At 42.6% G+C, this 16,685-nt stretch overlaps 1 protein-coding gene across 1 annotated transcript in view; it reads left to right on the forward strand.

The window, feature by feature from the left end:
• The window catches only part of LOC137378425 (fer-1-like protein 4), a 518,691-nt gene that overhangs the window by 119,184 nt on the left and 382,822 nt on the right, over nt 1–16,685 (forward strand). Inside the window, 4 exon segments of the mRNA XM_068048756.1 lie at nt 12,735–12,826; nt 13,382–13,423; nt 14,082–14,231; nt 16,154–16,211. Coding sequence (XP_067904857.1) covers nt 12,735–12,826; nt 13,382–13,423; nt 14,082–14,231; nt 16,154–16,211 — 342 coding nt within the window.

The following is a 16,685-nucleotide window of genomic DNA, read 5'->3' on the forward strand; positions in this document are numbered from 1 at the left end:
ATAACTGAATATCCTCTGTACCCCTATAACTGAATATCCTGCCCTGCACCCCTATAACTGAATATTCTTCTCTGTACCCCTATAACCGAATATCCTTCTCTGTGCCCCTATAACCGAATATCCTTCTCTGTCCCCCTATAACTGAATATCCTTCCCTGTACCCCACGAACGGAATATCCTTCTCAGTACCCCTATAGCCGAATATCCTTTCCTGTATCCCTATAACTGAATATCCTTCTCTGTACCCCAATCACCGAATATCCTTCTCTGTACCCCCATAACTGTATATTCTTCCCCGTACCCCAATAACTGAATATCCTTCTCTGTACCCCAATAACCGAATATCCTTTATTATACCCCTATAACCGAGTATCCTTCTCTGTACCCCAATAACTGAATATCCTTCTCTTTACCCCTAACACTGGATATCCTTCTCTGTACCCCAATGACTGAAAATCATTCCCTGTACCCCTATAACTGAATGTGCTTCTCTGTCCCCCAATAACCCAATATCCCTCTCTGTACCGCAACAACTGAATATTCTTCCCTGTACCCCAATAACAGAACATCCTTCCCTGTACCCCAATAACCGAATATCCATCTCTGTACCCCTATTACTGAATATCCTTCCCTGTACCCCAGTAACTGAATATCCTTCTCCGTCCCCCTATAACTGAACATCCTTATCTGTACCCCAATGACTGAATACCCTTCTCTGTACCCCAATAGCCGAATATCCTTCCCTGTACCCCAATAACTGAATATCCTTCCCTGTACCCCGATAAACGAATATCCTTCATTATACCCCTATAACCGAATATCTTTCCCTGTACCCCAATTACTGAATATCCTTCCCTGTACCCCTATAACTGAATATCCCTCTCTGTACCCCAAAAACCGAATATCCTTCCCTGTTACCCAATAACCGAATATCCTTCCCTGTACCCCTATAACTGAATATTTTTCCCTTCACCCCACTAACTGAATATCCTTCCCTGTACCCCGAGAACTGAATATCCTTCTCTGTACCCCAATAACTGAATATCCTTCTCTGTCCCCCTATCACTGAATATCTCTCTCTGTCCCCCTCTTACTGAATATCCTTCCCTGTACCCCAGTAACTGAATATCCTTTCCTGTACCCCTATAACTGAATATTCTTCCCTGTACCCCAATATCCGAATATCCTTCTCTGTACCCCTATAACTGAATACCCTTCTCTGGCCCCCTATAAAAGAATATCCTTCCCTGTACCCCTAAAACTGGATATCCTTCTCTGTACCCCTATAACTGAATATCCTTCTCTGTACCCCTATTACCGAATATACTTCTTCGTCCCCCTATAACTGAATATCCTTCTCTGTACCGCAAAGACCGAATATCCTTCTCCGTCCCCCTATAACTGAATATCCTTCTCCGTCCCCCTATAACTGAATATCCTTCCCTGTACCCCAATAACTGAATATCCTTTCCTGTACCCCTTTAACTTAATATCCTTTCCTGTACCCCAATAACTGAACATCCTTTCCTGTCCCCCTATAACTGAATATCCTTCCCTGTACCCCTATAACTGAATATCCTTCTCTGTACCCCAATAACTGAATATCCTTCTCGATACTCCAATACCTGAATATCCTTCCCTGTACCCCAATAACTGAATATCCTTTCCTGTCCCCCTGTAACTGAGTATCAGTCCCTGTACCCCAATAGCCGAATATCCTTCCCTGTACCCCTATAACCGAATATCTTTCTCCGTCCCCCTATAACTGAATATCCTTCCCTGTACCCCAATAACTGTATATCCTTTCCTGTACCCCAATAACTGTATATCCTTTCCTGTACCCCTATAACTGTATATCCTTTCCTGTACCCGAATAACTGAATATCCTTCCCTGCACTCCAATAACTGAATATCCTTCCCTGTACCCCTATAACTGAATATCCTTTCCTGTACCCCAATAACTGAATATCCTTCCCTGTACCCCAATAACTGAATATCCTTCCCTGTACCCCAATAACTGAATATCCTTCCCTGTACCCCTATAACTGAATATCCTTCCCTGTACCCCTAAAACTGGATATCCTTCCCTGTACCCCAATAACTGAATATCCTTCCCTGTACCCCTATAACTGAATATCCTTCCCTGTACCCCTATAACTGAATATCCTTTCCGGTACCCCTATAACTGAATATCCTTCCCTGTACCCCAATAACTGAATATCCTTCCCTGTACCCCTATAACTGAATATCCTTTCCTGTACCCCAATAACTGAATATCCTTTCCTGTACCCCTATAACTGAATATCCTTCCCTGTACCCCAATAACTGAATATCCTTCCCTGTACCCCTATAACTGAATATCCTTCCCTGTACCCCTATAACTGAATATCCTTCCCTGTACCCCAATAACTGAATATCCTTCCCTGTACCCCAATAACTGAATATCCTTCCCTGTACTCCTATAACTGAATATCCTTTCCTGTACCCCAATAACTGAATATCCTTTCCTGTACTCCAATAACTGAAGATCCTTTCCTGTACCCCAATAACTGAATATCCTTTCCTGTACTCCAATAACTGAATATCCTTTCCTGTACTCCTATAACTGAATATCCTTCCCTGTACTCCTATAACTGAATATCCTTTCCTGTACCCCAATAACTGAATATCCTTCCCTGTACTCCAATAACTAAATATCCTTTCCTGTACCCCAATAACTGAATATCCTTTCCTGTACCCCAATAACTGAATATCCTTCCCTGTACCCCAATAACTGAATATCCTTCCCTGTACCCCGATAACTGAATATCCTTTCCTGTATCCCAATAACTGAATATCCTTCCTGTACCCCTTTAACCGAATATCCTTCTCTGTACCCCTGCAACCGAATATCCTCTGTACCCCTATAACTGAATATCCTTTCCTGTACCCCAATAACTGAATATCCTTCTCTGTACCCCAATAACTGAATATCCTTCTCTGTACCGCTATAACTGAATATCCTTCTCTGTACCCCTGTAACTGAATATCCTTCTCTGTCCCCCTATAGCCGAATATCCTTTCCTGTATCTCTATAACTGAATATCCTTCTCTGTACCCCTTTAACCGAATATTCTTCTCTGTCCCCTATAACCGAATATCCTTCGCTGTACCCCAATAACTGAATATCCTTTCCTGTAACCCAATAACTGGATATCCTTCCCTGTAGCCCAATAAGTGAATACCCTTCCCTGTACCCCTATAACTGAATAACCTTCCCAGTACCCCATAAACTGAATATCCTTCCCTGTACCCCAGTAAATGAATATCCTTTCCTGTCCTCCAATAACTGAATATCCTTTCCTGTACTCCAATAACTGAATATCCTTCCCTGTACCCCAATAACTGAATATCCTTCCCTGTACCCCTATAACTGAATATACTTTCCTGTACCCCTATAACTGAATATACTTTCCTGTACCCCTATAACTGAATATCCTTTCCTGTACTCCAATAACTTAACATCCTTTCCTGTACCCCAATAACTGAATATCCTTCCTGTACCCCAATAACTGAATATCCTTCCCTGTACCCCTATAACTGAATATCCTTTCCTGCACCCCAATAACTGAATATTCTTCCCTGTACCCCAATATCCGAATATCCTTCTCTGTACCCCTATAACTGAATACCCTTCTCTGTCCCCCTATAAAAGAATATCCTTCCCTGTACCCCTAAAACTGGATATTCTTCTCTGCACCCCTATAACTGAATATCCTTCCCTGTACCCCTATAACTGAATATCCTTCTCTGTACCGCAAAGACTGAATATTCTTCCCTGTACCCCTATAACCGAATATCCTTCGCCGTCCCCCTATAACTGAATATCCTTCCCTGTACCCCAATAACTGAATATCCTTTCCTGTACCCCTTTAACTTAATATCCTTTCCTGTACCCCAATAACTGAACATCCTTTCCTGTCCCCCTATAACTGAATATCCTTCCCTGTACCCCAATAACTGTATATCTTTTCCTGTACCCCTATAACTGTATATCCTTTCCTGTACCCCAATAACTGAATATCCTTCCCTGTACTCCAATAACTGAATATCCTTCCCTGTACCCCTATAACTGAATATCCTTTCCTATACCCCTATAACTGAATATCCTTTCCTGTACCCCTATAACTGAATGACCTTTCCTGTACTCCAATAACTTATCATCCTTCCCTGTACCCCAATAACTGAATATCCTTCCCTGTACCCCAATAACTGAATATCCTTCCCTGTACCCCAATAACTGAATATCCTTCCCTGTACCCCTATAACTGAATATCCTTTCCTGTACCCCTATAACTGAATATCCTTTCCTGTACCCCTATAACTGAATATCCTTCCCTGTACCCCTATAACTGAATATCCTTCCCTGGACCCCTAAAACTTAATATCCTTTCCTGTACTCGAATAACTGAATATCCTTCCCTGTACCCCTATAACTGAATATCCTTTCCTGTACCCCTATAACTGAATATCCTTCCCTGTACCCCAATAACTGAATTTCCTTCCCTGTACCCCTATAACTGAATATCCTTTTCTGTACCCCTATAACTGAATATCCCTTCCTGTACCCCAATAACTGAATATCATTCTCTGTACCCCTATAACTGAATATCCTGCCCTGTACCCCTATAACTGAATATTCTGCTCTGTACCCCTATAACCGAATACCCTTCTCTGTACCCCTATAACCGAATACCCTTCTCTGTACCCCTATAACTGAATATCCTTTCCTGTACCCCAATAACTGAATATCCTTCTCTGTACCCCTATAACTGAATATCCTTTCCTGTACCCCAATAACTGAATATCCTTCTCTGTACCCCTATAACCGAATATCCTTCTCTGTACCCCTATAATTGAATATCCTGCCCTGTACCCCTATAATTGAATATCCTTTCCTGTACCCCTATAACCGAATATTCTTCTCCGTCCCCTTATAATTGAATATCCTTCCCTGTACCCCTATAACTGAATATCCTTTCCTGTACCCCAATATCTGAATATCCTTCCCTGTACCCCAATAATGGAATATCCTTCTCTGTACCCCTATAACTAAGCGGCCAACACCCCCAGCTTATACACACTACTGAGTCAGCGGCGGTTGAGATGGCTTGGCCATGTGAGCCGCATGGAAGATGGCAGGATCCCCAAAGACACATTGTCCAGCGAGCTCGCCACTGGTATCAGACCCACCGGCCGTCCATGTCTCCGTTATAAAGACGTCTGCAAACGCGACATGAAATCGTGTGACATTGATCACAAGTCGTGGGAGTCAGTTGCTAGCATTCGCCAGAGCTGGCGGGCAGCCATAAAGACAGGGCTAAATTGTGGCGAGTCGAAGAGACTTAGTAGTTGGCAGGAAAAAAGACAGAGGCGCAAGGGGAGAGCCAACTGTGCAACAGCCCCAACAAACATATTTCTCTGCAGCACCTGTGGAAGAGCCTGTCACTCCAGAATTGGCCTTTATAGCCACTCCAGGCGCTGCTTCACAAACCACTGACCACCTCCAGGCGCGTATCCATTGTCTCTCGAGATAAGGAGGCCCAAAAGAAAGAACCCCTATAACTGAATATCCTGCCCTGTACCCCTATAACTGAATATTCTTCTCTGTACCCCTATAACCGAATATCCTTCTCTGTCCCCCTTTAACTGAATATCCTTCTCTGTACCCCTATAACTGAATATCCTTTCCTATACCCCTATAACTGAATATCATTCTCTGTACCCCAATAACTGAATATCATTCTCTGTACCCCAATAACTGAATATCCTGCCCTGTACCCCTATAACTGAATATTCTTCTCTGTACCCCTACAACCGAATACCCTTCTCTGTACCCCTATAACTGAATATCCTTTCCTGTACCCCAATAACTGAATATCCTTCTCTGTACCCCAATAACTGTATATCCCTTCTCTGTACCCCTACAACCGAATATCCTTCTCTGTACCCCTATAACCGAATATCCTGCCCTGTACCTCTAAAACTGAATATCCTTTCCTGTACCCCTATAACCGAATATCCTTCCCTGTACCCCAATAACTGAATATCCTTCCCTGTACTCCTATAACTGAATATCCTTTCCTGTACCCCAATAACTGAATATCCTTTCCTGTACCCCAATAACTGAATATCCTTCCCTGTACTCCAATAACTGAATATCCTTTCCTGTACACCTATAACCGAATATCCTTCCCTGTACCCCAATAACTGAATATCCTTCCCTGTACTCCTATAACTGAATATCCTTTCCTGTACCCCAATAACTGAATATCCTTCCCTGTACTCGAATAACTGAATATCCTTTCCTGTACCCCTATAACCGAATATCCTTCGCTGTACCCCAATAACTGAATATCCTTCCCTGTACCCCAATAACTGAATATCCTTTCCTGTACTCGAATAACTGAATATCCTTTCCTGTACCCCTATAACCGAATATCCTTCGCTGTACCCCAATAACTGAATATCCTTCCCTGTACCCCAATAACTGAATATCCTTTCCTGTAACCCAATAACTGAATATCCTTTCCTGTACCCCTATAACCGAATATCCTTCGCTGTACCCCAATAACTGAATATCCTTTCCTGTAACCCAATAACTGAATATCCTTCCCTGTACCCCTATAACTGAATATCCTTCTCTGTAACCCAATAACTGTATATCCCTTCTCTGTACCCCTATAACCAAATATCCTGCCCTGTACCTCTATAACTGAATATCCTTTCCTGTTCCCCAATAACTGAATATCCTGCCCTGTACCCCTATAACTGAATATTCTTCTTTGTACCCCTATAGCCGAATATCCTTCTCTGTACCCCTATAACTGAATATCCTTTCCTGTACCCCTATAACTGAATATTTTTCTCTGTACCCCTTTAACCGAATATCCTTCTCTGTACCCCTATAACTGAATATCCTGCCCTGTACCCCTATAACTGAATATTCTTCTCTGTACCCCTATAGCCGAATATCCTTCCCTGTACCCCTATAACTGAGTATCCTTTCCTGCACCCCAATAACTGAATATCCTTCTCTGTACCCCTATAACTGAATATCCTTCCCTGGACCCCTAAAACTTAATATCCTTTCCTGTACTCGAATAACTGAATATCCTTCCCTGTACCCCTATAACTGAATATCCTTTCCTGTACCCCTATAACTGAATATCCTTCCCTGTACCCCAATAACTGAATTTCCTTCCCTGTACCCCTATAACTGAATATCCTTTTCTGTACCCCTATAACTGAATATCCCTTCCTGTACCCCAATAACTGAATATCATTCTCTGTACCCCTATAACTGAATATCCTGCCCTGTACCCCTATAACTGAATATTCTGCTCTGTACCCCTATAACCGAATACCCTTCTCTGTACCCCTATAACCGAATACCCTTCTCTGTACCCCTATAACTGAATATCCTTTCCTGTACCCCAATAACTGAATATCCTTCTCTGTACCCCTATAACTGAATATCCTTTCCTGTACCCCAATAACTGAATATCCTTCTCTGTACCCCTATAACCGAATATCCTTCTCTGTACCCCTATAATTGAATATCCTGCCCTGTACCCCTATAATTGAATATCCTTTCCTGTACCCCTATAACCGAATATTCTTCTCCGTCCCCTTATAATTGAATATCCTTCCCTGTACCCCTATAACTGAATATCCTTTCCTGTACCCCAATATCTGAATATCCTTCCCTGTACCCCAATAATGGAATATCCTTCTCTGTACCCCTATAACTAAGCGGCCAACACCCCCAGCTTATACACACTACTGAGTCAGCGGCGGTTGAGATGGCTTGGCCATGTGAGCCGCATGGAAGATGGCAGGATCCCCAAAGACACATTGTCCAGCGAGCTCGCCACTGGTATCAGACCCACCGGCCGTCCATGTCTCCGTTATAAAGACGTCTGCAAACGCGACATGAAATCGTGTGACATTGATCACAAGTCGTGGGAGTCAGTTGCTAGCATTCGCCAGAGCTGGCGGGCAGCCATAAAGACAGGGCTAAATTGTGGCGAGTCGAAGAGACTTAGTAGTTGGCAGGAAAAAAGACAGAGGCGCAAGGGGAGAGCCAACTGTGCAACAGCCCCAACAAACATATTTCTCTGCAGCACCTGTGGAAGAGCCTGTCACTCCAGAATTGGCCTTTATAGCCACTCCAGGCGCTGCTTCACAAACCACTGACCACCTCCAGGCGCGTATCCATTGTCTCTCGAGATAAGGAGGCCCAAAAGAAAGAACCCCTATAACTGAATATCCTGCCCTGTACCCCTATAACTGAATATTCTTCTCTGTACCCCTATAACCGAATATCCTTCTCTGTCCCCCTTTAACTGAATATCCTTCTCTGTACCCCTATAACTGAATATCCTTTCCTATACCCCTATAACTGAATATCATTCTCTGTACCCCAATAACTGAATATCATTCTCTGTACCCCAATAACTGAATATCCTGCCCTGTACCCCTATAACTGAATATTCTTCTCTGTACCCCTACAACCGAATACCCTTCTCTGTACCCCTATAACTGAATATCCTTTCCTGTACCCCAATAACTGAATATCCTTCTCTGTACCCCAATAACTGTATATCCCTTCTCTGTACCCCTACAACCGAATATCCTTCTCTGTACCCCTATAACCGAATATCCTGCCCTGTACCTCTAAAACTGAATATCCTTTCCTGTACCCCTATAACCGAATATCCTTCCCTGTACCCCAATAACTGAATATCCTTCCCTGTACTCCTATAACTGAATATCCTTTCCTGTACCCCAATAACTGAATATCCTTTCCTGTACCCCAATAACTGAATATCCTTCCCTGTACTCCAATAACTGAATATCCTTTCCTGTACACCTATAACCGAATATCCTTCCCTGTACCCCAATAACTGAATATCCTTCCCTGTACTCCTATAACTGAATATCCTTTCCTGTACCCCAATAACTGAATATCCTTCCCTGTACTCGAATAACTGAATATCCTTTCCTGTACCCCTATAACCGAATATCCTTCGCTGTACCCCAATAACTGAATATCCTTCCCTGTACCCCAATAACTGAATATCCTTTCCTGTACTCGAATAACTGAATATCCTTTCCTGTACCCCTATAACCGAATATCCTTCGCTGTACCCCAATAACTGAATATCCTTCCCTGTACCCCAATAACTGAATATCCTTTCCTGTAACCCAATAACTGAATATCCTTTCCTGTACCCCTATAACCGAATATCCTTCGCTGTACCCCAATAACTGAATATCCTTTCCTGTAACCCAATAACTGAATATCCTTCCCTGTACCCCTATAACTGAATATCCTTCTCTGTAACCCAATAACTGTATATCCCTTCTCTGTACCCCTATAACCAAATATCCTGCCCTGTACCTCTATAACTGAATATCCTTTCCTGTTCCCCAATAACTGAATATCCTGCCCTGTACCCCTATAACTGAATATTCTTCTTTGTACCCCTATAGCCGAATATCCTTCTCTGTACCCCTATAACTGAATATCCTTTCCTGTACCCCTATAACTGAATATTTTTCTCTGTACCCCTTTAACCGAATATCCTTCTCTGTACCCCTATAACTGAATATCCTGCCCTGTACCCCTATAACTGAATATTCTTCTCTGTACCCCTATAGCCGAATATCCTTCCCTGTACCCCTATAACTGAGTATCCTTTCCTGCACCCCAATAACTGAATATCCTTCTCTGTACCCCTATAACTGAATATCCTGCCCTGTACCCCAAAAACTGAATATCCTTTCCTGTACTCCAATAACTTATCATCCTTCCCTGTACCCCAATAACTGAATATCTTTCCCTGTACCCCAATAACTGAATATCCTTTCCTGTACCCCAATAATGGAATATCCTTCTCTGTCCCCTTTACCCGAATATCCTTGCCTGTACCCCAATAACTTTTTCCTCCAATGGTGATGGCAAACACGAGGGGACATAGCTTGAAGTTGAGGAGTGATAGATATAGGACAGATGTCAGAGGTAGTTTCTTTACTCAGAGTAGTAGGGGCGTGGATCGCCCTGCCTGCAGCAGTAGTAGACTCGCCAACTTTAAGGGCATTTAAGTGGTCATTGGATAGACATATGGATGAAAATGGAATAGTGTAGGTCAGATGGTTTCACAGGTTGGCGCAACATCGAGGGTCGAAGGGCCTGTACTGCGCTGTAATGTTCTAATTCTAATTCTAACTGAATATCCCTTCCTGTACCCCTATAACCAAATATCCTTTCCTGTACCCCTATAACTGAATATCCTTGTCTGTACCCCTATAACCGAATATCCTTGTCTGTACCCCTATAACCGAATATCCTTCTCTGTACCCCTATAACCGAATATCCTTCTCTGTACCCCAATAACTGAATATCCTTCTCTGTCCCCTATAACTGAATATCCTTCCCTGTCCCCCACTAACGGAATATCCTTCTCAGTACCCCTATAACTAAGTATCTTTCTCTGTACCCCTATAACTGAATATCCTTCCCTGTACCCCTATAACCGAATATCCTTCTCTGTCCCCTATAACTGAATATCCTTCCCTGTCCCCCACTAACGGAATATCCTTCTCAGTACCCCTATAACTAAGTATCTTTCTCTGTACCCCTATAACTGAATATCCTTCTCTGTCCCCCTATAACTGAATATCCTTCTCTGTACCCCAATAACGGAATATTCTTCTCTGTACCCCTATAACTGAATATCCTTCTCTGTACCCCTATAACTGAATATCCTTCTCTGTACCCCTATAACCGAATATCCTTCCCTGTACCCCAATAACTGAATATCCTTCCCTGTACCCCAATAACTGAATATCCTTCTCTGTACCCCTATAACCGAATATCCTTCTCTGTACCCCAATAACTGAGTATCCTTCCCTGTAACTCTATAACCGAATATCCTTCTCTGTACCCCTATAACTGAATATCCTTCCCTGTACCCCTATAACTGAATATCCTTCTCTGTCCCCCATTAACTGAATATCCTTCTCTGTCCCCCTGTAACTGAATATCCTTCTCTGTCCCCCAATAACTGAATATCCTTCTCTGTCCCCCTGTAACTGAATATCCTTCTCTGTACCCCTATAACTGAATATCCTTCCCTGTAACTCTATAACTGAATATCCTTCTCTGTCCCCCTGTAACTGAATATCCTTCTCTGTCCCCCAATAACTGAATATCCTTCTCTGTCCCCCTGTAACTGAATATCCTTCTCTGTCCCCCAATAACTGAATATCCTTCTCTGTACCCCTGTAACTGAATATCCTTCTCTGTACCCCTGTAACTGAATATCCTTCTCTGTCCCCCTGTAACTGAATATCCTTCTCTGTCCCCCTTTAACTGAATATCCTTCTCTGTCCCCCATTAACTGAATATCCTTCTCTGTCCCCCATTAACTGAATATCCTTCTCTGTCCCCACTGTAACTGAATATCCTTCTCTGTCCCCCTTTAACTGAATATCCTTCTCTGTCCCCCATTAACTGAATATCCTTCTCTGTCCCCCTGTAACTGAATATCCTTCTCTGTCCCCCATGAACTGAATATCCTTCTCTGTCCCCCATGAACTGAATATCCTTCTCTGTCCCCCTGTAACTGAATATCCTTCTCTGTCCCCCTGTAACTGAATATCCTTCTCTGTCCCCCTGTAACTGAATATCCTTCTCTGTCCCCCTGTAACTGAATATCCTTCTCTGTCCCCCTGTAACTGAATATCCTTCTCTGTACCCCTGTAACTGAATATCCTTCTCTGTCCCCCATTAACTGAATATCCTTCTCTGTTCCCCTGTAACTGAATATCCTTCTCTGTCCCCCTGTAACTGAATATCCTTCTCTGTCCCCCTGTAACTGAATATCCTTCTCTGTCCCCCTGTAACTGAATATCCTTCTCTGTACCCCTGTAACTGAATATCCTTCTCTGTACCCCTGTAACTGAATATCCTTCTCTGTCCCCCTGTAACTGAATATCCTTCTCTGTCCCCCTGTAACTGAATATCCTTCTCTGTACCCCTGTAACTGAATATCCTTCTCTGTCCCCCTGTAACTGAATATCCTTCTCTGTCCCCCTGTAACTGAATATCCTTCTCTGTCCCCACTGTAACTGAATATCCTTCTCTGTCCCCCTGTAACTGAATATCCTTCTCTGTCCCCCTGTAACTGAATATCCTTCTCTGTCCCCACTGTAACTGAATATCCTTCTCTGTCCCCCATTAACTGAATATCCTTACCTGTACCCTTATAACTAATGTCCTTCTCTGTACCCCTATAACTGAATGGTGCCACACTTGGTCGAATGCTGCCTTGATGTTGATCAAAGGTCTTCGTCTCTCCTTTGCATTCTGTTCTTACATCCATATCTGTCAAGACCGTGATGAATTCTGTGCCTCTGGCAGAACCTGAATGACTAGATTAAGGGAGGAATGTTGGCCAGTAATTTCATCCCGCCTTTGAATCGCTGTAAAATCAATTGGAGCAGGACCCTGCTTTATCTGATCTGTATGTGTGTCCCTTCACTCGCGACAGTGCTGGTATTCCTCAGAACTGGAGTGTTAGCCTGGTGTGTACCGTGACCTTCACCCTCTGACCCTGAGATGAAAGTGCACCAGCTGGGCCAAGCTGAGTAAATTATCTTTTTCTAACTGCTGTCTGTGATTTCAGATATTGGTGGATCTGGAGCTGCGATACCAGCCAGTCGAGGGAGCTGTGGGATTATGGACAGAAAATGACTTTGTGGTTGATATAAGTGACAGGTCAGTGAACGGTACAATCAGAAACTGATGAACATTTCCAAATAGAGAAAACAGATCGACAGACTCAGCTTTCACCTTCATTTCTGCTTTTACAGGGTATGGGGGGATTTGTCTTGGCTCTGTTTATGGAGGAGAGAGGCCATACAGCTGGAGACAGGAATTTTATTCCATTTGGACAGTATCGAGTCAGATACATCATGGGCCTGGCACAAAGTGCAGTTCCTCTAAGCTGCCAGGACAATTAGTCTCAGCTTCAAACTCAGATGAGTTTTGCTTACCACACCCGGGTGGCTGAAGGAAGCCATTCGGTCCATCGTGCTTATGCCGGCTCTTTGAAGGAGCTCTGCCATGCGTCCCACTCCCGTACCCTGGTACTGTGCTGAGGTACCCAGGCCCTCTGAGTGGAATTTGCAATAAGCACTGGACTAGAGGCTGCTTGGTCTTGTGTGCCCTTCAATCAGTTTTAAGAAAGGTTAGGTTATGAAATGTTGGACGATTATTACTTTCTTAGTGTGTTTCTCTTCTGATGGATTTTTACCATTTTTCCCTTTGCAGGGAAGCTCTTATTATCCAAAATGAGGGTTACCGATCTCATGAGTAAGTAGTTCTTCTTCCAAGAAACAGTTTCAAAATGATTGTCTAAAGTACAGGGAAACAGCACTTCCCACACAACTCTTTCATTAATTTCCGCTCTTCGTTTGAGATTAGATCACTTCAGTTAGGTTGATTGCACAATGAGAGAAAGTGGAGAAGGAGCAAAAATGCAAGAATTGTGGCAGAATTTACTACAGAATGTAGATTTGTAGCATTTAAAATTATGTGTATAAGATCCAAAACTAATAGCTGTGAGCACAGTGTGAAAGAGTTTGTGAACGCGTGCTATCACTTTCTGATGTTCTATCCAGGTTCAGAGGCGCATCCACACTCTGAAATTTCCTTCTCTCCTTTAAAACCATGCATTTTTAACATATGCTGATTGCCTGTGGCTATGATTTCTTTTCTCCTTTGGAATTGCATTGAAATATTAATGCATTTTGGTTCAATTTAAGTTCTCTGGTTTATTGCATTATCTTAAATCTGTGTGGGATTGTAACCATCTCTGTGCCCACTGCTTTGCAACAACCGAAATCACATTCTTAAAGACACCTAGATATAGATTTCCAACATTACTTGGGTCTTGACTCCCATGCAAGTTCTGGTCAATAAAAATGCTTATTCCATCAGACAATGTGCTTTGTTTTTCACTTTCTTGCAGTCCCAGTGAACTGGACAAAGCAGAGCAGTTGGATAAACAGATGAGAGCTCTTGGACGAAAGTTAGTAAACAACGAAAGCACTGAGGATGATGATGATGTTGATATCTCTGAAGTTGATATCAGTTCCGTGTCTTTCACACCACAGAAGAGGTGAATTATGAGGCAAAAGACTTGCATTTATATCACTCATGTCAAATATGGAAACCATTTTGCACAGAAAGATCCCACAATAAGAGATGGGTGGCACAGTGGCGCAGTGGTTAGCACCGTAGCCTCACAGCTCCAGCGACCCGGGTTCGGTTCTGGGTACTACCTGTGCAGAATTTGCAAGTTCTCCCTGTGACCGTGTGCGTTTCCACCGGGTGCACTGGTTTCCTCCCACAGCCAAAGACTTGCAGGTTGATAGGTACATTGGCCATTGTAAATTGCCCCTAGTGTAGGTAGGTGGTAGGAGAATTGAGGGAAGGTGGGGATGTGGTAGGGAATATGGGATTGATGTAGGATTAGTATAATGGGTGGTTGATGGTCAGCACAGATTCAGTGGGCCAAAGGGCCTGTTTCAGTGCTGTATCTCTCTATGACTCTGATATTTTGGCGTGATCGGTTAGGGCAGGAATGATAGTCCGGACCACACGAGATCTCATGCACTGTGAATAATACAATGCTATTCTTAACCTTCACTGGAAGAAGGATCAAAGGACATGACCTCCAAAAATGTAGCACTTCTGTGAGTCCTGCACTGACCAAGGGACTGTGTTTTATGAGTGGAACAGTCAGAATTATCAGGGTCTGTGATTTATGGGTTGTAATGGACAATATTATTGGAGTCTGTGTTTTATGGGATGTATTGGATGGTATTTATTGGGGTCTGTGTTTTGCAGGGTGTAATGAACAGTATTATAAGGGTCTGTAATTTATGGGGTGTAGTGGACAGTATTATTGGGGTCTGTTTTATGGGATGTATTGGATGGTATTTATTGGGGTCTGTGTTTTGCAGGGTGTAATGAACAGTATTATAAGGGTCTGTAATTTATGGGGTGTAGTGGACAGTATTATTGGGGTCTGTTTTATGGGATGTATTGGATGGTATTTATTGGGGTCTGTGTTTTGCAGGGTGTAATGAACAGTATTATAAGGGTCTGTAATTTATGGGGTGTAGTGGACAGTATTATTGGGGTCTGTGTTTTGCAGGGTGTAATGAACAGTATTATAAGGGTCTGTAATTTATGGGGTGTAGTGGACAGTATTATTGGGGTCTGTTTTATGGGATGTATTGGATGGTATTTATTGGGGTCTGTGTTTTGCAGGGTGTAATGAACAGTATTATAAGGGTCTGTAATTTATGGGGTGTAGTGGACAGTATTATTGGGGTCTGTTTTATGGGATGTATTGGATGGTATTTATTGGGGTCTGTGTTTTGCAGGGTGTAATGAACAGTATTATAAGGGTCTGTAATTTATGGGGTGTAGTGGACAGTATTATTGGGGTCTGTTTTATGGGATGTATTGGATGGTATTTATTGGGGTCTGTGTTTTGCAGGGTGTAATGAACAGTATTATAAGGGTCTGTAATTTATGGGGTGTAGTGGACAGTATTATTGGGGTCTGTGTTTTATTGGATGTGATGCACTGTATAATAGGGGTCTGTGATTTATGGGATTTAACTGCTAGTATTATTGGGTCTGTGATTTGTGGGGTGTAATGAATAGTATTATTGGTGTCCCTGTTTACGGGGCATTAAGTGAGAACTTGCTGAGCTGCATTGTAAGATATACTATGTTGAGATAAGTGTGAAATCTTGATTCTTTCTGTCTGGCTGCAATGGGAGAAGGTTGAATTGGAATTGATGATATCTTAGTTTGATTCCTGGAGCTTTTGTGCTTAAGGGTCTAGGAGACATACAGCTTTCACTTGGAAGCTTTCCCTGCAATCAGGAAATTTACTGTTTGTCCAGAGTCTGTCAGCACCTTCTAAATAGAGTTGGTTCCATTAGTCTTTATCTGTTTGTCATTTACTTTACATTGATCATGCTCAACTATTGAAATACTAACTTCAAGATATTTCTGTTCACAGTCGCTGTAGGTTTTTCACCAAAACAGAACTGGACACACCCAGAATACAAAATTTCCAGGTAATATTGGGACTAAATATTAATTTAGAGCTGGGTTACCTGACATGTGCTGGATGAGGGTGTCACACCGTGAGAGCACCTACCCAAGTTACAAGGTCGCATAGCGTGTGCTTCACTCCATCATGTCTATGACTGTTTATGTCACCACATGTTTGATGATATGTATTAAAGGGGCAGTGAAAAAGAGCACAAATAAGTGTTTGACAAATTTTAGCCTATTTATTTTAGAATGCATGGTGTGATGTAAATCCTGTTAAAACACATCACTGTCACATGACATAACTGTGACTAAATGAAGTGCTGTTATCAGCTTGGTGTAGTCAGCAGCATTTGTGCCTGGGTCAGAAGATTCAAGTATATTCAAGGCTGAGATCAAGACATTTTTGGTCCCTTGGGGAATCCAGGGATATTGAGATAGTGCAGGAAAGTGGAGTTGAAGCTGAAGTTAGCCATGATCATATTGAATGGCAGGGC

The sequence above is a fragment of the Heterodontus francisci genome, chromosome 16 (genome assembly GCF_036365525.1).
Source record: "Heterodontus francisci isolate sHetFra1 chromosome 16, sHetFra1.hap1, whole genome shotgun sequence".
NCBI lineage: Eukaryota > Metazoa > Chordata > Chondrichthyes > Heterodontiformes > Heterodontidae > Heterodontus > Heterodontus francisci.